Below are 21,292 nucleotides of genomic sequence, written 5' to 3'. Positions count from 1 at the left end.
AAAGTCCATGTGTGCTCTGCGTCGTGTTTATCCCACGCAGTGAGTACATTTAATGACTTTATCAGTGAATAAACGAAAAAAACCCTTGTAGTACTTGCAGAGGGAAGGAAGCGCCATTATTCAATCACCGTTGCATAATATGAGTTAAACACACGAAACAGTCACAACATGGGAGTGTCATCAGATTATGTGTGGAGACAGAATTGACTCCCGATGTGTTTAGGAAGGAGTGGTGCGCACACTGCCACCCGTGAACACAAAGACCTTCCACCTGGAGGTTGAGACACACACACACACATTTTTTTATAGGCCTGAAATATTTCAGTCAACATACCTTTAACCATGTCGTTATCTCACTGTGTAAATACCGCTTCCTTATTTTGTTCACATTGATTTCGCTGTTAATAAACTCAGACAAGATGTAAGCGTAGATAAAGATGGGAGCTGGACGTGATCGTGTGCACAATTGTACCGAGATACATACTTCTGGCAAAAGGAAGGACACAAAGGTGTTTATATTTCAGGTGGAGTTTCATCATGAAACTCCTGTTTTAAAAGTGCAATTAAAATGCCATGTTTTTCCCCGTCTCTTGACAAATGCACGAGGTTATATAAGAGGGTTCGTTTTTCGTCCGTCGTGAACGCCCGACATAACTAAGTGTAAGGCTTACATTTAAGGAGAAGCTGCTCAATTTTTAACCACAACATTTCTGGGATTTGGAGCTTTGATTCCAGAATTAGCATTTTCCTGTCTGAGTGAGACAAAATAAATCAGGGTGGAGGAGATTACATGTGTATAAAAATCCTCTCCTCTTTGTTCTGTTTTTTTTTTAGTTGTAGCGGGAACAGTAGGAGTAGTAGGAAAAACACAGATGTTGCTAATACCGTCAACAATAGCTCTGTTCTATTTAAAGGTGCATTGTGTAATAAATCTAAAGCAACTGGCCATAAAATCCTCCTAATATGTCACTCATAGGCTCAGGAATAATGTTCATATAACACACTGCAAATCATGTATTTTTTTTTTATGCATGTGGCGCCACCTACCACCATCTACCAATCATTGCAGTCAGTAGAGTCTCAGCTTTCGAGCAACCACGGGTTACCAGTTACGTCTGAGCTACAATGGGGGGGAAAACGAAACCTAAAACTCGTCAGTATTTTGAATTTGAGTGTAGTAACTGCTTTTGGCCACATTCTTACATATGGCGCCTTTAAATGTCAGCGTAATCCACAACGGTGGGACAGCGAAGCAGCACCAACAATATCAATATAATAATGCTTTATATTAAAGCAGCAAAGTGGAATTCTGCTGTGGGAAAAAAAGGCCTAAATATCCTGAATATTAATTATGAAGTACCTTAAAGGGATACTTGAGTAAACGTACAAGTATCCTACCAGGATACCTTACTTTTTTTTAGAGATAATCATATTCTGATTTCGGGGGTTTCATTTCATTCATTTGCTCTTTTTCTTTTTAACCCTTTAAGGTACGCACCAAGAAAAAAGCAAAGGGAAAATTATTTATTCGCATTTTTTATTATTTTATTTTGTTTACTTATGATAACAATAATGACCATCAATATATATATATATATATTATATAGAGTATTTCAGATACAGGCCTCGTCTGTTCATAATAAACCTGGTTTGCATAATTCATAAAGTACAACATTCATAACATTCACAAGTCACATTAAGTGTTAGTGAGTTCAGCTTGATGCATTTTTCAATGAGATATAGTGTGGTCGACCAAATGGTTGAGTAGTACCTTAAAGGGTTAAAATGATATTTTTCATGCATATATGTATTTTTTGATTGCATCCTGATTCTTGAATTTATCATTCTTTGTAGGCTGTGGTGTTTGTTCTCCTATTTCATACTTTATTCCAATTGTACAAATAAAATAACTGTATTCTTCTTCTATATTTTATGTAGGTGTTGTACATTTTGCATGAAATAATATACCAAGATCTGACTCTTTTTGGGGTCAATCAACACCATAGCATTTATCTATGATCTATATCTATTCATATATTGATAGATTATCTATGTTGCTTCAGTATTCTGCATGTTATGATGTCATAGTCAGACAAACTCCAGGTTTATGAGTTCGTGCTGCACCACTTTGCTGGAAATCGCCACCAATTACGCATTTGTTTATGATCGTTGTTTTGACCAGCCCCGTGGCCCCGCCCCCTCGGGCCGCTCCATCCAATGAGCGTCGCGCTGCCTCGGAGGAGTGATCCAGGCTGTCTGACTGAACTCTCCAGTCATTGTGCATGAATCCGCGGCCATGCGCAGATGTGCGCAAGAGGAGGAGGAGGAGGAGGTTCTGTGCGGTGTGTCGGCTCTAGTCTACATATAGACCTCAGCCTGCGGGATTCCCGCACTCGCCGCCTCCGGACGCGCTGCCGTTTCGCGAAGGGAAAACATAAATTCACGAGCTTGTCACCTCGGGGGAGCATCTCTGAAGCAAGAGCCGCCATTAACTCCCTCCATTTTTCCTCCTCGAATGACTGACCATCCCGGAGATGCAGAGAGCAGCAGCAGCGATGCGGCGGCTCCGCTGTTAACTCCTTGGACTCCCTCCTTCTCCTCCTCCTCCTCCTCCTCCTCTTCGTCCTCCTGTCTCGTTTTTGCAGGTTCTACTTGTTGAAGGAGTTTGGCTTGGATTTCAGGATGAAGCTCAAGCCGAACCAAACCAGGACTTATGATGGCGAGGGCTTCAAGAAGCGAGCGGCGTGTCTGTGCTTCAAGAACGAACGCGAGGAAGAGGTAAGAGCGGCTGAACGGCAAAAGAGTGTGTCCAGACTCTGTGTGTGGCCTTTAGCCATCTCCTCTATCTGCTCCCAGTCATTCAGACGAACACACCGGGCTTTAAACTACGAATTAAAAGAACCGTATTCTTTAATAATTCATAATTGGTTGAGATTTGTGGTGTCGCCTTCTCTCTCTCGGTGTGTGTGGCTACGTTTACGTTGTTGTTTTTTTCGGTTTAGCTTGAGGCGACTGTTTAGATTGTGGACAGTGCAGTTGCTGCTGATGCGCCGTGGGCTATCCAGTTTGGTCTAGTTTGAGGAGCACGTAGAGGGAAAAAAGGAGGAAAATTTGACCGTTGTCAAGGCAGCGTCACTTACTAACGCACGAGTTAAAGTCACGCTTTTCAAAATAAACCCCCATTTAACTTGCTGTGACATGACGAGCTTCAGTCGAACAGCTGGTCCGGTTTTGTTCCAAATAATCCACACTGTCATCAAGAGACGTCATCCTTTACTCTAGGTGATTAACTACAACTATGATCATGTGCTGACTGACAGATTATTAATGTTATTTGTTAATGAATCATCTAATTATGACCTATTTATGTAAGATTTCAAGCACAACCACGTTATTGAAGCATTTTCTTTATTTCTAATGTGATGAACATGGTTATTCTGTCTATACATAATATTTGATTACATTTTGGGCATACATAAATGCAGAATGGAGAGACCGCATACATACACTGAAATATTCATTTTATTTAAGCAATTTTATCCATCAGTTGTTTTTGTTTTCCTCTTTTATTCAACAATTTAGTTTAGTACCAAATTAATATAGACAGGCATCTGATATAGCAAGAGGAGGAGAGGACAAAGATTATCAAGTGAAGAAAAAGGTAAACAAAATTGACAATGAAGAGAGAGAATTACTACTCAAAGGAGGATCACCTCAGTCGTGCAAGGTTCTTATCACTTATTAATCAAATACAAACGTGAGTCGTCATCAGTTATAGAAGAACAATTATTGACTGTGACGTCTACATTTATATACAGAGTCAGCAAAACAGCCAAAAATCCATCCCAGGAACTCCTGAGTCATTTAACGGGTCCACAGATATAGACCTTGAGTGGTTTTGAACTTTTGTTTTGCTCTACTGATGATCTTTTTGCCTCAAATTAATTTTTTTTCAGTTGTCAATTTCATAAATTGCTGTATTATATTAGAGAAGTATTAGCCATTGTAATTTCTAGTGACACTAGGTCAACCTGAGTGATCTTAAACTGTTTTTATTATACTGTTCTTTTAGTGTTGTACAGCAATTTTCACCGTGGACTCTGGGAAAGAGTTAGCCGTCGCATCTTATTTTGAAAACACACCGCCGTACTTCCGCTCGGCCTGTAGCTAGCTTGCTGCCGCCGACACAGAGAGGGGGCGAGGCGCGCGCCGCTTCACGTTTCCCTAAATAGCGGCTTGAGCGTCGTCACATTTTAAATATATCCGTCAAATATCGAGTCGACTCATTATATTTAATAACCTCGATATCGTTAACGTACACGAAGAGGCGCTGACCATTCATGATAAGGCTGCTGCTGCTGCTGCTGAATGCCGCCGGCCTGTGTGAGCGTGCAGCGGCGAGGAGTTAAAGGGACAGTCACCATGTAAATAATGACGACTTTTATTGCTGCTGTTACTTATCACGGTTGTATATCCTTCACAATAAACCCACATTAAACGGGGTTTCCCTAATCTTTAGCGTCATGCAGAGGGTCTCTCCCAATTCACCTTTTTTTCACCTCACGCCATTGAAATAAAATAGACGAAGCATACAACTGTAGCTCCTAGCTAATACACACGAATTAACAGGGACACAAATGACAAAATTAAGATTATTTTTTAACTTTAAACAAGACAGTGTTTCTTTTGACAAAAGCTATAAAAAAGCCCACGTCATATATATTACTTCTAGGGAGCGCCAGTGATATGTTGAATGTAATCTTCTGGGTTATTCCTTTAACGTGACACATATACTGTACTTTATGTGGCAATAGACATTTATTGCTGTTGTGACTTATCTTATCTGGGTTTACCACAGTAAACCCAGTTTAAAAGGGATTTCCTTAACCTTCCACCCCACGATTATCTCCCCGAGACATTAATATACTTCACATATACTTCAACTCTTTGATAACTCTTTGCATATGATATTATTAGTATTATCTTTATCAAGTCAGGCAGTTTTAATGAGGTCAAGATACCTTTTCCCAGAGTGTAAGATGTCATTTCACAATAAAAGAACCGAGGCAAAGTAGTTTATGGATCACGGACGAAAGACGCTAGTTTTCTGTTTGTTTGTTTGTTTTTTAGCTTCTTTAATGTGAATGTTTACGTTTTTTTTAGTTCCATATAACAAAGAAATTATAAAAACAGAATCGTTTCAGTTTGTGGAGAAAACAATGATCAATTCATTGATAATGAAAATAATGTTTGAGTAATGTTTTGGTTACATATAACAGGTCAGACTCTGTGTACTCCATAGGATTAATAATAGTCCTGCATCTGGAGTAGCAGTAGGTAACGTTTATGCTTAAACAATCCTATCTCTTTTATGGCAGCCTCCTCTTTGAGCTTGGTATACAAACTGTCACACAATATACAGCACAAAAGTCTGGGTCATTAGACAGACACACAAATCCCTCCCCGGGCCCTCCAGTGTTTGTCTGTACTGTTCAACAGACCTCGTCACAAAAGCATGTCCGCTCACCCATGAGTGCAGGTGATGTCATCACGTCTGAGTTTTAAACGAAACATCTGCATTGCATTTTTTTTTTTGCTCTGATAAAAGTTTGTTTTTCCGTAACGTATATATACACCCAACAGTTTTAATCATTAAGGACCAGTCTGAGAATATTGTGACAACAGCAGTGTGTGGGTGTGACCGCCAACGTCAAGGTTTTCAGGCTCTGACAAGTCTCGGATAATCACACGAGGTGCCAAGTGGGATGCTCTGATTATGATTTTTTTTTTCTCTTTTGTGCGTGACGACAATATCAATTTTCTGCATTAAGAAGCGTCGCATGGTATTGTCCTTTTGTGGCATCGGTTGTCACCTTAAACACATGCTTTACCACACGCACAATCGGTCCCACGACACCGTACACCCAGCTGCGGTGAAACTAGAGCCGAACGTGCCGCTTGAGTGTTTTGTTTTGGAGAGGAAAAGGAGAAAGTTGAGCCGTCAGGTCGAGGTATTCTGACAGCAATTAAACCTCCTGACAAGAGAAAGTAGGAACCTGACGGTGCGGTGATAACAGAGAAGACCCAGATGGGTTTAACGGCGTGTGAGTTGCTCGGGGAGGGCCTGTGTACGTCTGTAATTATTTTACGCTATAATAGTGCATTAATAGGTTGGAGAAACTCTTATTTTGTTCGTGTGAACTGTAAAATGGAGTTGTGTATGTAACTATTTTAGTTATAATTTTCAGTAGAGCTGCAACTAACGATTATTTTTGTAATCGAAGAATCGTTTGGTCCATAAACTTGGTCAGAAAATGTGAAAAAACGTCGATCAGTGATCGTCAAACCTGGAAATGACGATGTTCTCGAACGTCTTGTTTTGTCCACAAACCAAAATGATTCAGTTTTTAATGATTTCTTACATGCTCCGCGATGCCAATAATATCACGATACAACGATTCTGCGATAATCAGTATATTGCTAGACAGTCGCTCAGCGATACATGGATTAATACCTCAACATGATATTGATACGATATCGGTATTGATATCGGTATTGGTATCGTTCAGCCTTGGTAGGTAAAAATACCAGTTCCCCACAGCTGTGTGGCTCTTTCTTTTAATGTCTTCCCGTCTCATTGGTTGTGGTTTTTTACAGCACCACGTTTTCTTTGTTTCATTGATTCTAACGGCTTTAATCAGCGTAGTTTCCAACAGCAGCAGCTCTAAAAACGCTAAAAACGAGGGGCAGACAAAGTGACTAAAGAGCTGTCGAACATTTAATGACTTTAAAGTCACTGAAAAAAAGTCCAACATTTCTTTCAGGATTTGGTGTAGGACATAATGGAGTCACAGCAGAGTGAACAGAGGGCTTCCATTTATTTACCAGGTGGTCAAACCTGATGATAATGTTCCCCCTGAATCTGCTGCGTGTAAATCATGTCATTCACTTTCTTTTGTGTCAGGGCCTGGATTGAGTTTGGCAAAGGCTTTTATCAGAGTCAATTTGAATACAACGACTTTGAGCAGCAGTTAGAGCGTGTAGTGAGTGTGTGGTGGAAGCAGCAGCAGCAGCAACAGCAGAAGATTGCGAACATATTGTAACTTTAGAGGCTTCAGTTTGAAGGTCCCTGACTGCAGATTGTAAATATAGTCACTCTGAATGAGTGACTATATTACATAACATGAGAAATGAGCGCAGTCGGGAGCTCTCTTGTTTTGTTTGTCTCCGACTTTCCATGGTCATGACTCATTTGTTGGTACCTGTTTTAATTCGGAGACTGTGCTGTTACTGTATTACTGTTGGTGCACGCCCCCTTTTTGCTCCAGGCAGCCCAGGCCTGGTCTGGCATTTGGAGCCTTCTTTATTTGACAGCTACAGGCGTTGCTCCTCGGGGAGGAGGAGGAGGTGTTTATGTCCTCCAGAATATTCTTGCCTGCCGTCCCCTGTTTGAGGCCAGGTCAGAGGACTTGCTGTCACAACCACTGGTAGTGAATTATAGCCAGTGGCCGGTCTGATATCTCAAACTCTGAGGCACTGACTTCTTCGTTTTTCTAATTCAGCGACAAGAAGCTTGACCTTGTTTAAAGACGGACTTTTGGAGAGCAGACAAGTCAGCCGTCCCTGGATGTGTCTGACATTTGTCCATAGTGTTTGTCATTACACAGGGAAGATTTACTGTACGTTGCCCCAGAATTCAGAATTTTCCCACCTCTCCTCACAATGGAGGCCCCAGGGAAGGGGTTTCTGAGGCAAAATATCACTACAGTTTTCCCTCTGGACTTCCTCCAGTCCCTCTTCCCAAACATGGGTTGGGTTTTCTTTACTTGGTGTTCAGCTGCCACCTGACCGTTGACCCATCTGTCACGAAGGTGTGAGTTATTTTGTTTCGGATTTTCATCGTCGGGCTTTCAAACCTAGTCCGGGGTATAGATTATGATGCACCAGTGACTAAAAAGCTTGTCCTACAGTTGTATATAGATAAGCAAATTTATCTAAATAAAAGTAATCGCTTGTCATAACCTTGAAATCCAACACACGGGAGCTCAGTGACGCTGTTCATGTAGTTTCTATTCTGTATCTTTTTACCTCGGGTCCTCGTTCAAACTCGAGAGCGAGCAAACAATTTTAAGGTGCTAATCGAATGAAATAAAACAAAATGTGGGATGAGTGCTCAGTTGTTGAGTCCGTTCTAATATGAAGGAGAAGTATGTGGTACTGCCTTGTACTGTTTGGTGTTTTGATTTGTCTTCTTTTTTCCTATCACACATTAAATAGTAGTAAATGGAGTAATTAGAAAAGCACTCGGAGAGTGCAGACCTCCGCCAAGGCAGCTCAGTGCCTACAAAATACACCCTGCCAGCACGCCTGGGTCAGACATCGAGTGCTCTAACCAGTGATAGCGTCTACGGATCACGCCCAAAATTGAATCACTTGTTCCTGGTCCCATTGAGGACATTTCCTGAAAATGTCATCCAAATCCGTCAGTGACTTTTCGAGTTATGTTGCTAACTAACAGACAGACAGACAAACAAACAAACTCCGGCAAAGAACATAACATCCTTGTCGGTGGTAATAATATTAAGCAAAGTAAGGTTTGCTAATAACGTTCATGGCTAGCGGTTTTGCTAACAGCTGAAAAATGAACGTCATCTTGGCCAGAATCTGTGGGGTTTTTTTCTGTCTAATGGCGTTTTTCCACTATATAGTACCGCCTCTGCTCGACTCTGTTTGGTTGTGTTTCCATTACAATACAGAGTACGCGATTACCGACTTTCAGCAGTGCTAGTGCTAAATGATGAGATTTTAGACATTTCCTTGCTAAATGTCAGAGATTAACGCACGTTTTCAGGATTCTTTTTTTTAACTGATCTACAGTTTGGCATTGTTCGGTATAATTCTTGACCCTCTTCCTGTGGTGGCGTCACACATGGTATTTGCTCAGCTAGCTTGGAGCAGGTACCAGGTACGATCACGAATGGAAAAGCGAAATAACCTTGCCGTGCCGAGGCGAGTCAAGCTAGTGGAAACACGCTATAAGTGACCAAACATTTGCTCCTTCTTTTTATACATCCAGTGTTCTGTGTTCATTCACCTGCGAAGCACCGCATTTTAATTATATCCAGCTTGTAATATGTTGATGCAGTGCTCTACATTCCTAAATCCATTCATACAAAATTAAATGCAGCCTGCGTTTTATTTCCGAGGACAGGACCAAGAGATAAAAATAGAACACGCGGAGCAGAAATCTGCTTTGTCCTGGAAGCTCTGTGGCTTTTTGTTTTGTATACAAGCCACATTGTCGGCTCAGGACACGTCGACATCGGTGATCCGCGCTTTAAGCCTCATTGGCTGCGGCTCAGTCAGCAGCACTCAGGCACACGCAGTCAGTCAGGCCGCGGAGGAAGAGCGTGCTAACACTCTGAAATCCCCTACACACCCAAAACACATGAATGAATTAATCTTTTGCAATGTCATACCAACTGAAATAGTCCGTCCCTCAACGATAACTTTTGAAAAGTGGCAGGTGAACATAAACGGGGGCTGCTGTTGCTTAATATCTTCATTAATCAGGTAGTTTTTTGGTCCAGAAAAGGTAAAAAATCATAATTAAAATCACTCGTTTAGGGCTGTAAGTGACAATTCATGTCATATCCCAAACCTGGACATGATGATGTTCTCAAATGTCTTGTTTTTTTGTCCACAAACCAAAATGATTCAGTTTTAATGATTTATTTGTTATGTGGAGCAAAGAAACCAAGAAAGTATTCACATTTAAGAAGCTGAAAAATCAGAAAACTTGTCATATTCAAAACAGTTGGTGATTCATTTACCATTCTCTCTTCCAGATATAGCATAAAAACCAGATTTTTCGTAGCTTCGTTCTTTGGATTGTTCTCGAACAACTTCTTCTCCTAATAATGATAATAATAATAATTCCTCGTCCTCAACATCTAATAATGGTCTCCAGCAGGCCTTGCACTAATGTCAGCCTCACCCTCTTTCTCACAGTGCTGGCCTCACACAGGTTAGAAGGTTCAACTTTGCACATTTCCTAGAGTTTGCACTCTGCTGACAAGACGTCACATTCTGGAACTGCTTGTGCTCTCTCTCCGCAAACGTGCCGTCCTTTATCGCACTTCAACTCTCAGTTAACTATAAAGACGTACAGCTGTTGTATCGCATTAACACCTTTTTATTTTACTTGACACTCGCAATGTATAGTGACAGACGCGTGCAAACCTTCTGCCTAACGTATATTGTTTGGGCAAAGAACAGGTGGCTGAGTCACCGTCAAGGCTCTTTGGCATGTGCCCGTCCAAGCGGTTTGGCCCTTGGCCCTCAGGAGTATACTCAGAAGTCCCCTGACGGCTACAATCTCATTAGAGGAACGCAAGGAAAGCCGAAGAAGTTAGGATTAAGAGACAGGCAGGTTCCTCTGGCAGGTTGCGGGACACTGTGATGGGATGGGTCGCAGGGATGAAGTGTCACATTCTGCTGCCCAAGCTGCTCATCACAAATATATGTGTTGATATATACATGTGTGCGTGTTTATATATATATGTGTGTGTGTGTGTGTGTGTGTGTGTGTGTGTGTGTGTATATATATATGTATATGTATATATCTGTGTATATATTTACATATGTGTATACATGTGTATATATGTACATATGTGTGTATATATGTATATGTACATATATAAATGTATATATATACATATATACCTATATATGTGTGTATATATATATATATGTAGGTATATATGTGTGTATATATATATATATGTAGGTATATATGTGTGTATATATATATATATATATATATACATATATACCTATATATATGTGTATATATACATATATATACATATATACCTATATGTGTATATATATGTATATATATATATATGTGTGTGTGTATATATATATATGTGTATATATATGTATACATATATATATGTGTATATATATATATACATATATATGTGTATATATATATATGTGTGTGTGTGTGTATATATATATATATATATATATATATGTGTATATATATATATACATATATGTGTGTATATATACCTACATATATGTGCGTGTGTATATATATATATATATATACATATATGTGTGTATATATACCTACATATATGTGTGTGTGTATATATACCTACATATATGTGTGTGTGTATATATATATATATATATATATATGTGTATATATACCTATATATGTATATATATCGGTTGAACCTCATAAAGTAGCCGGTGGTTATGTAATAATATAATAAGACTTTACAGTGCAGTTGAGAAAATGCAGTCAAATGCACAATTGATAAATTGTCATTGACTGTAATTGAATCTCATGCCGTTGATTGTGCTCGTGTTTGTTGTTGATGTTATCATGAGCTGTGCTCTGTCACTGGCTGCTTCTTAATGATGACTGATGGAGGGCCTCCCCCCCCCCCCTCCATGTATACATGCTAATGTTTACAGCAGGTGTGCTTGTCTCTGTTGTGATTGCTGGCCGTATGGATCCTGCCAGAATCTGCAGACACGGGCACATCTGATCCGCGCGTATTGGTGTCCACTTGCAACTGTAGTGTTATTCAAACCCCCGCCGCCACCACCACCACAGCGCGCTCAGGGGAGCGCTGAGAGAATTCGAGCGGCTCACGCTCTCTCGGCTTTACATGCATTGTTTGCTGGGGGTTGTTGTTGTTGTTGTGTAGGGACAGGTACTAGACTTGATTGAGCGTCACTAACAGCCAGTCTGAACGAACACCAGAAAAACATTGAAACTCATGTTGTATTTTGCTGAGCAGTCTACATTTCTAATTCTTAAAATCCACACAGAATACAGCTAAAAATACAGCGTTTACAGGATCATTTACCCCTTGTTAATATGTAAGACCCAACACTCAATCACATAATTTCAATTCAAATCCAAATGATGATGCACATAAACTGGTGGTGCCCTGAGACTTTATTTATGTATAAAATCCATATTTCTATATTCAAGGTTACTGACTCTTTTATTTTGGTAACCCATTAATGACATCATCTTTACTGTCTTTGCTGTAAACCTCCCATGAAACACAGAAAGAGAGGAAGTACTGCTTTTCTTTAGTTTGTATTGTGTGTATTTTTCACTAATGGTACACGACAACTCAGTGCTGCTTCCCTGTTGTCATCGAACTAGGTCTGTTGTCATGTTTTTGTTTGAGCGATGTCCCCTGCAGCAGAAATTACATACTGTGCATTTAAGTCAAAACACATGACTAGAGCTGCAGCTAACGCTAATCTTGAGAAGCTAAAACAATCAGAAATCTTGTTTTAATGATGATGAAAAAAGCTTCAAACTGACAGCAGTCATTTTACTGTTTATTCTGGCTTAATGAGAGAATAATATGTGTAACGCAGTTGGAGAACTATGTCCTTGAAATGTCACAAATGTGTTGTCACAGCTTCATCATTTTTAAAGGTCTAAAATGACCGTATCAGACTGAGTTTGTGGTATCGTACCATCCCCGTTATTGACATTAAAGGTAATTAAATTGCACTATACATTGTTCTTGAATTATTGCCCAGCACTATGTGGAACACTACTTAGCGCAGAGGATTATTTATCTGTTCGAATTAAATGTTTAATTAATGTCGACCATATGGGATGCTGATGCTTTAAGGCAAAAACAAAAAGGTGCAGAGACGGCAGGCGAGACGGCACCATTCATCATCGTCATCTGTCTTTGAGACCTGACTCCAAAGGGTCACAGAGTCATGGCTCGTGTCAGATCAGTCAGTTTCAAAGTAATGCACTGTGTCAAGGCAACTGAGGAGGGTTGAAGACACGGAGGGAAATCTGAATCAACACCTCCCCCCCCAAAAAATAGCTCCTCTAAATCAGGACAGCTTCTCCTCTCAGGGTCACTCGCAGGATGCTCATTCCTTATGACATGATGAAGACGTGGTCTTAATGTCGTGTTTTCTCAAACAGGTTTTGCTGGTGAGCAGCAGTCGGCATCCGGACCAGTGGATCGTCCCCGGTGGAGGGATGGAGCCCGAGGAGGAGCCGTGTGGTGCTGCAGTGAGAGAGGTCTTTGAAGAGGTGAATACATCCGTGGACATGCTTCATTTTGTTTCTTCATGTTGAAGACACTTGTGATATTTTCTCTCTCTGGATGTGGTTTTCTGTAGTTGAACTTGACAACGTCCAAAACAGCCCATCTGTTACAGAACAAAGCATGAAAAATGTATGTTTTTAAAGTGGCGTTGCAGCTGCTGCAGATGTTCAACCTGCACGAATGTCCTCATGAATCCTGCCACAGAGAAATGTTCATATTCAACATCTAAAAATCCCATTGTTACTAAGCAACCAAATGTACTTACATGTCTTGTTTGTTTATGTTTTGACCAAAGAGAATCCGTTTTAATGATTTATTTGTTATATGTAGCTACGGAAGCGTAGTGTATACAATAAAAGTGGGGTGCTCAGTATTACGTTATAAAGACAAACTATTACTTTATATCGAGGTAAGATGTTTTCTCGTTATAACGAGAAACTATCACTTTATTTAGAGATGAGATGTTTTCTCGTTATAACCAGAAACTGTCACGTTATTTAGAGATTAGATGTTTTCTCGTTATAACTTCAAAACATCCTATCTCGTAATAACGTGATAGTTTCTCATCATAACGAGAAAACATCGCATCTCGAAATAACATGATCGTTTTTTTGTATGTGTGGTAACAATACGCTTCCGTATGTAGCAAAGAATCTTCAAAAATATTCACATTTAAGAAGCGGGAAAATCAGGGAGCCTGTTTTAATTATAAAATAAACTATATTACTCTACTATATGCTCCACATTTTTGTGTGTGACGTAGCAATTTCTGAATCAGACCCGGATCATGAGTCAACATCTGTACTTTTTTAAAATAGCTCAAATATGTCTCCATGCATCATATGCGGGAAAGGAAACCTGCTGCGCTGACCCGAGCTGGACTACCATGGCTAGCAGCAGCAGCAGTGGCAGTAGCGTTCATGCTAAAGGGCCAGATTTCTGAAGGGCCTCGGTGTCAGTAGCTGTGTGAGTGAGGAGGCCGCTGGTATTCCAGGGCTGCGGCCGACGGAGGAACCTTGTGTTCTCGGCGACGTCAGCGGTCTAAACTTGGCTCCTCACTGGATTCCTGCGCTTTCACAAACCCCACGGTCCGGACTGCTGGACACACTCCATCAGGACAGAGTGACACTTGTGAACTATGCTGAGGAGGGGGGGGGGGGGGGGGAAGGGACAGGTGTCGTGTGTCTCCACATCAATTTGAATCGTGGTGTGAATCGATATCACAAATGTTGGATTTCATGGCGGGGCTCTCTTTCACTGGCTGCAGTAAAGATGATTGATAGTGATTACTAATATGATTTAACTTTCCATCACAACTTTAAGTAGAAGGAGTGTCGCATGACTGACTCCACCGACTGAAGAGGCTGTGAGGGGATAATGCAGGAGAGAAATATTGCCATGGTTAAGTTTTTTCCATATCAAAACAAAGCCCGGGAGTTTATAGTTGAGGTCAGCACGAAACAGAGGTGCAGACCAAACTTCTTCAAAACATTGTAATTTAAGACACAATACCCATTGTTTGAGGACAGAATAGAGTCTGGAGTTCGAGCACCGCTTTTCGATCATTTTCACCCTCTAATCACGTGTTGTTTTTTAAGACAAAGACGTGTCCTCTACATTCTGAAACCAGAGCAAAAATCCCAGTTTTAATGTTTTCTCCTCTCGTCTTCTTCAGGCTGGGGTGAAGGGAAAGCTAGGACGCCTGCTCGGTGTGTTTGAGGTAAGCTGTCATTTTAACACATAATTATTTTCTGTTATCAGTTAAATTTGTTGATTAATCGATTTGTGGTTTTGTGCATAAAATGCAGTGTTGGTGAACGGTGTTTCCCAATATCAAATTAACGTCATATCTTTCATTGCTAATAGTTGTTATTATTTTACTTTATACTGTCATTTTTTGTTCTTTAATGTATGTATTCATTAATTCAAATTAGAGAATATATAATAATTTTTTATGTAATCATATTATTAATAATATTATCGTCAGTGTTTTTAAGGCTGTGCGTCTGTAGTGTTTTTATTAACACTTTGGTCAGTACATAACATTACATATAATAATTAATTATATTGTAATATAATCAATTTGTGTCTTTAATATGCATGCAAAAATGGATGTGAAAGCAACTCTTATGTATTCTTATGTACTCTTTTGTATTTGCAAACAAAACTTTTGAATTTCCAAACAAAACTTTTGAATTTCCAAACAAAACTTTTGAATTTGCAAACATTACTCGAATTTGCTCAAATAAATTGTTGCAAATGGTCAAAAAGTGATCATATTTTAGTTTGAAAATAGTTGTTTTTGCTTTCAAATCCATTCCGTTTGCTTGCACATTGAAGACACAAAATCAACTCCATAGATTCAGTATATATAGCTGATTAAATTGACTGTGAATCTAATTTAAATGATGTTATCATCACTCATTTCTTCTGTTTTCATCTAACCCTAAAGCAAAACCAAGACCGGAAGCACCGAACATACGTGTATGTGTTGACTGTGACTGAAACGCTGGAGGCCTGGGAAGACTCTGTCAACATAGGTGCAGTTTGCATTTGTGGTCACTATTGTTTGTGTGTGTGTGTGTGTGTGTGTGTGTGTTGTTTTGGTAAATATCCTGCGTTTCCTTCGTCATCGTGCGACGGCCACTGTTTCACATGGAAGCTAACGTGTGCAGTGGGTTTGCGGTGACATCTAAATCTAAATCTAGGCCACAGATTTTTGAGCTGCAGCATATTCAAGCCATCAGTGGCCTAGTGAGCAGCAGCAGGATCCACAGCCTGAGTTTGTTTTGTGCTTGCTCAGTGCGACGCAGCCTAAATCTGTGAGTGTGAACCAGATCCTGCCACATCTGCTGTTTTCTTGTTTTGAAATTTGAATAGCGCACGCCACTGCCACTGTCTATTTTTGTATAAGTCTGCACGCTTATAGATATACAGTATATACTGTATGTCATATTTTGCAATGTATACCCTGGTCTTAAATAGGCAATATCTTCTTTAACCTTGCTTAAATTTAGTGCTTCAACAGGACAAACCAATTAGAAGAACATGACTTATAAATATATGATGTGTCTCGTGGCAAAGTACAGTAAAATATTGAAGTGCAGCCTCACATTTTAGTTATTGCAGTGAAATATTTGTTCCTTTTTATAGTTGAGCCACACCAAAATGGCAACACTATACATTACACCACAGTTTTACAGTTTTACACCACTATATATTAAGATTCCTATATGCTAACAGTAGATTCTCTTCCTGGGCTAAAATATGGTCATATTTTGGTCAAAGTACTTTATTTTTTTAGAACAATTTCCAACTTGGTAATAAGTAGTTTCATAGAAGTACTGATATTTATCTCGGATTTAATAGCTAAAAATGAAATTAAAGTTGGAATTTGTTTTCCCACACACTTTTCCCATTGATATTACCATATTTAGGTGTTGGTTACTCTTGCAATAAGACATTATACCATATTACCATAATATTACTATAGCTATAATGTAAAGCAGTGGCTTTTTAAACTTGGGAACCCTTTTTTTTTTTTTTTTTTTTAAACTATCACGACCCAATTTACAGTATAAATAATGACGAGACTGTTTGTATTTCTATTTTTATTTCCTTTTTTTACTACTATTCGGGGAACAAAATTATAATAACACAATTGTTATTGAAAACATACAAATCTTGAGTAAAATAATTTTTCTTGACCCCAAAATCCCCCGTCTTCCACCCAGTTTTTAAAAGAACTGATGTGAAGAGCTATAAAACTCAATTTCCTTGTTCCTACTTCCTTGTTTTTTCCTTGTGTTTTAGAGGAAAGAGTCTGGGTTACATCCAAAATAGTTGTTATTTGGACTCTTATTTGGGTTTACATGCTCTGGATATGAGGAACACCTGACATGGTAACATCCATCCGTGGGTCTCTGTCTCCCTCTGCAGGCCGCAAGCGGGAGTGGTTCACTGTGGACGAGGCCATCAAAGTGCTGCAGAGCCACAAACCCGTCCATGCCGAGTACCTGCGCAGGCTCCAGCTCAGCTGCTCGCCCACCAACGGAAACTCCATCCTCCCGAGCCCGCAGCCCAACGACAACTTCCCCCACTACAGTGCCACGGCGAACACGCCCTCGACGGGGAGCATGCTGGGCTCCTCCTGCAGATAGGGACTGCACCTCCGCCACTGCTCGTCCTGTCTCGGCTCGGCTCGGGACAGTTCACCGAAAGTGTACAGTCTTGCATGAATCTAAAGACCTTTTTTTTTTTTTTTGAGTTACGGCTCTCTTGTATGTATCGTTTCTAATCAAAAAGCTGCAGGACAGACCAAAGCCATTTTTTAAGAGCTGTGTTTAAAGACTCACGTGACTGAGCAGCAGACACTCGCAGCTCTGACGGGAAACAAACAAACAAACAGTGGAAATGGCTGAAAAACAGAAGAACTCCTTTCTCTTTTTTTTTTTTTTTTTTTTGCTGGCAAACACCAGACTGATGAGCTGACGTTTGGGGACGAGGAAGCTGCAGGTGAAGGAATGCCTTACACAAACTTAGTACGAATGTTTAATTTCACTAACGGTTGTTTTTTTATTATTATTATTTTCTTTTAGCAGAAATGGATATGCTTTCTAGTCAATAAAACGTGACCCCAAAGCATGTCCATGTGGGAGAATACTTTAATGTCTGTCGTCGACTAATGACGACAACAAGATCTCTGTTTCTTTTCTTCTTCTTCTTCTTTTTTAAGACCTGTGATCACTGGTGTTTTCAAGAACCTCTTTTGCATTTGCTTCTTGAAGTGGTGTCTTTTCTTGTGCTGTAATCTGGACTGTATATATAAAAATGGACATAATTGGACAAAAGGTAGCCGTTGGCCTCCAGGGGTCGACCCCTGGTTGCAAAAGGATCCCCAGTTAAAATGTCAATGTCAAAATGATTATAATAGTGACCATTTTCATTTTGGAAAAGTTTTTGAGGTCTTTCTCATGTAAATTATGTCCATTTTTTATATTATTCAGTCTATTTATAAGATAAGTTCACTTCCCAACATTACATTTCAGATCTGGAGATTCAAATAAAAGTCACCAGAAAGTGTCGGTACTCCTGTGTATTAACCGCGGCTATCGAATCGCCGTCAGAGAGTTTCTACCTCGTATTAAACTGGAAACTGTAGCCGAGTCATGAAGCTGTTTGCAGTCCTTGAACGCAACACTGCTCCGTTTGTAGTCGCGCATCGGGCCGCTGACTCTGAAGCTCACGTCCGCTGACCTTGAGTGATTCACAACTTCTTATCAACGCTTGGCGTTTCCCACACTCTCTAAGTATTTAATGATGCAAAGTCCATGTTTGCATCAAGTGACCAAATGACACAATGTCCGGTACAGTATAAATGTTTTAGTTCCGCCTTCTACAACGAAGCGTACTTGCGTCCAAGGCTGCAGCTAGTTGTTTTAAGGCTGCAGTGCGCAACTTTTTCTTTCTTGTTCATGTTATAATTCAGAAGGGTTAACCATCAGACCTGACGGAGGGAGCATCTGTGTGTATACAGGGGTAGAGAGCGGGCAAGACGCAGTGATCCACGGCCAGGTATTTTGAGCAGTAGAATTCACTTTTGAATCTTTTCGGGGTCTCGTCTTTGTCTTTTTTTTTTGCTCAGCTTTACTTGAGCAATGTTGCTTTTGCCTCCTTCTATTTGGCGACACAAAATCGGAACACTGCTGTACTGAGAAACACCGAGAGATTCATGTGGAGCTGATGGGCTCTTTTCAATTTAAAAGTTGCGCACTACAGCTTTAAGTGAAAAGCACTGAAGTACGTCATTGCTGTAAAGTTTTTTTTTTAATTTACTGTGTAAGAGAAGTACATTCTGAGCGCATCGTGTGATCCTTGACATTTACCACACGACGTGTGTGTAGATTCTCATTTATCCAGGTCGTAGTTCTCCACATTATCAGTAGCATCTGGATTTGTAGATAATTAAACATATTTGAAGTAAACATACATGTCCAGTTGCTACGGATTCAATGAACCACGTGAACTACTATATCAGGCAAATATCTATGGAGTTTACTTTGTGTATATATTTATATGTGTGTGTATATATATGTCTATTTATGTATATATATATATATATATACATGTGTATATGTGTATATATGTAAATATGTGTGTATATATATGTTTATATATGTATATATGTGTGTGTATATATATATGTATATTATATATGTATACGTATATGTATATGTGTATATATACAGTATATATATATATATACAAACACACACCTACATATATAAACATGTATATATACACATACATATATAAACTTATATATGCTTGCTTGCACAGACCCAAAATTAACTCCATAAATATCTTCCTGGAAAAAGAAAAGAAAAAATATTTAATTTAAAGAACACAACTGAATGAAGACTGGCAACCGGTAACCACACAGAGATTTGTAAATAGCTTTGAGGGAAAAGTGTTGAAAAAAAAAAAAGTGTTTTTAAACCTCAATGAACCTGTAAAAAAAAAATTCTCTTTAACATTTTATATATTTTTAACGATGTACAAAAAAATAATAATATGTGTGGATTAAAGTGTGAGCAGCACGAGGGACGACTGTCAGCGACGACGTGCCGCAGGTTAATAAGGATGTGGAGTTCGGTCGGTTTGTGGATTTCACGACATGACTTTGGAGAATTCAACGTGTATTTATAATATTTCCGAATGTATTCAGAAACAAAAATTACTCGGTGCTTCCACAGGCTTTTTGAGTTGTCGGATAAAAGAGTTTATAATATCTAAAATGAGCATCACGTGTCTGAGCATTGATTCATTAGTTATACACGCATAATCATCTCAATTGTTTTAGTTTTAAATATAAAACGAAGGCTCGGGAATTTCACAATACAATTGGATAAATGTTGGTTCCGTTTGTTTGGCGTCGGGACGTTAACTCCACCTAATATATGCCAATTTATCGATGTTTAACCTAAAATCCAGACTCTAACCACCTTTAACCTCTGTATATATGAGAGTATGTGTGTCTGTGTGTGTGTGTGTGTGGGCTGACGAACATATGATGTGCCAAATTTAAAAAAAGAAATTGTTTGTACAGGTCAAACCAAGTTCTCTCCGAATGTAATCATTTATCATCTGGTATTTTTCTTTTCTTTTCGAAATTATGAATGAGAACTCTACAACTTATTAAAGATATTAAAGGAAAATCAAAGCCACGCCCTTTAAATCTGGATGTTTAAATAACGTCTCTTTGTTGACCTCTGACCTTTCACGGGTCAAACATAAGAACCCCCCCCCCCCACTAGACGACTGTTGTGATGTTGATTTGGACGCCTTGAATGTTTTTGCTGAACACATTTGAATCAAAGCGAGACTAAAGACATGTCAGAAAAAAAAAAAAAAAACATGTTTATGAATATTGAGTTTAATGTGAACGTGATTTAAAAAAAAAAAAAGCTGGACTGGAAAGATTGTTTTTTTTTTTGAGAATAAAATTTCATTAAAAGGGAAAGAAACTATTGCGAATGTTGAATTTCTTTTTGAATAATACTCACATTGTCGCTCCATTGTCGCTCCATCGCTTCCCAGCCACACCCTCCATTCTCTTATTAGCGGACTTTTTGTGGGTCAGACAGTTTGTACTGTGTTACTCTGATCGAGCCAATAATAAATAAAACAACCGTGTGAATTACTCTTAAAAGGTCTCAGACCTTAGACGACGGTTATTCACGAAACTGCAGGATGTTAACAAAGGCTCTGACAAGGAAGGACCCACTGCATTTATCTCTGTACATAATACCACACTATTATTACAGAGTTAGTTTTGTGTCTTCATTGTGCAAGCATGGATTTATGGATTTATGGATTAAGGATTGGCACCAACTACCCACCCAACGGCCCTCATGTGGAGGACAAAACGTTAATAGACTAATTAATTCATGTGTTAGCAAACAGAATGGATTTGAAAGAAAAGGGGAAAAAAATGAAACCATGATCACTTTTTGTCCATTTGCAACAATTAATTTTTGCAAAATCAAAAGTTTTCTTTGCAAATTCAAAAGTTTTCTTTGCAAATTCAAATTTTTTCTTTGCTAAATCAAGGTTGATTTGCAAATTTCAAAAGTTTGATTTCAAAAAAATGTTGTTTGTAAATTTGGGTT

At 39.2% G+C, this 21,292-nt stretch overlaps 1 protein-coding gene across 1 annotated transcript; it reads left to right on the top strand.

The window, feature by feature from the left end:
• Positions 1 to 2,306: 2,306 nt before the first annotated feature.
• Positions 2,307 to 20,593, top strand: nudt4b (nudix (nucleoside diphosphate linked moiety X)-type motif 4b). The gene is made up of 5 exons (XM_083906888.1): positions 2,307 to 2,778; positions 12,995 to 13,105; positions 14,797 to 14,841; positions 15,574 to 15,661; positions 17,061 to 20,593. Exons 1-5 carry the CDS (start codon positions 2,683 to 2,685, stop codon positions 17,279 to 17,281), a joined length of 561 nt encoding a protein of 186 aa, XP_083763014.1. The 5' UTR covers positions 2,307 to 2,682; the 3' UTR covers positions 17,282 to 20,593.
• Positions 20,594 to 21,292: the final 699 nt, after the last annotated feature.

Source organism: Microchirus variegatus (genome assembly GCF_963457635.1).
Source record: "Microchirus variegatus genome assembly, chromosome: 20".
Lineage (NCBI taxonomy): Eukaryota > Metazoa > Chordata > Actinopteri > Pleuronectiformes > Soleidae > Microchirus > Microchirus variegatus.
Note: the sequence above shows the minus strand (reverse complement) of the source record. Positions and strands in the feature narration are given on the sequence as shown.

Bases quoted from the DNA above. Each gene is read 5' to 3' on its own strand.
- nudt4b (XM_083906888.1), top strand. From the start codon at position 2,683: ATGAAGCTCAAGCCGAACCAAACCAGGACTTATGATGGCGAGGGCTTC. The intron at 2,779-12,994 runs GTAAGAGCGGCT...TTTCTCAAACAG, and splicing joins AGAACGAACGCGAGGAAGAG to GTTTTGCTGGTGAGCAGCAG. The intron at 14,842-15,573 runs GTAAGCTGTCAT...CTAACCCTAAAG, and splicing joins GCCTGCTCGGTGTGTTTGAG to CAAAACCAAGACCGGAAGCA.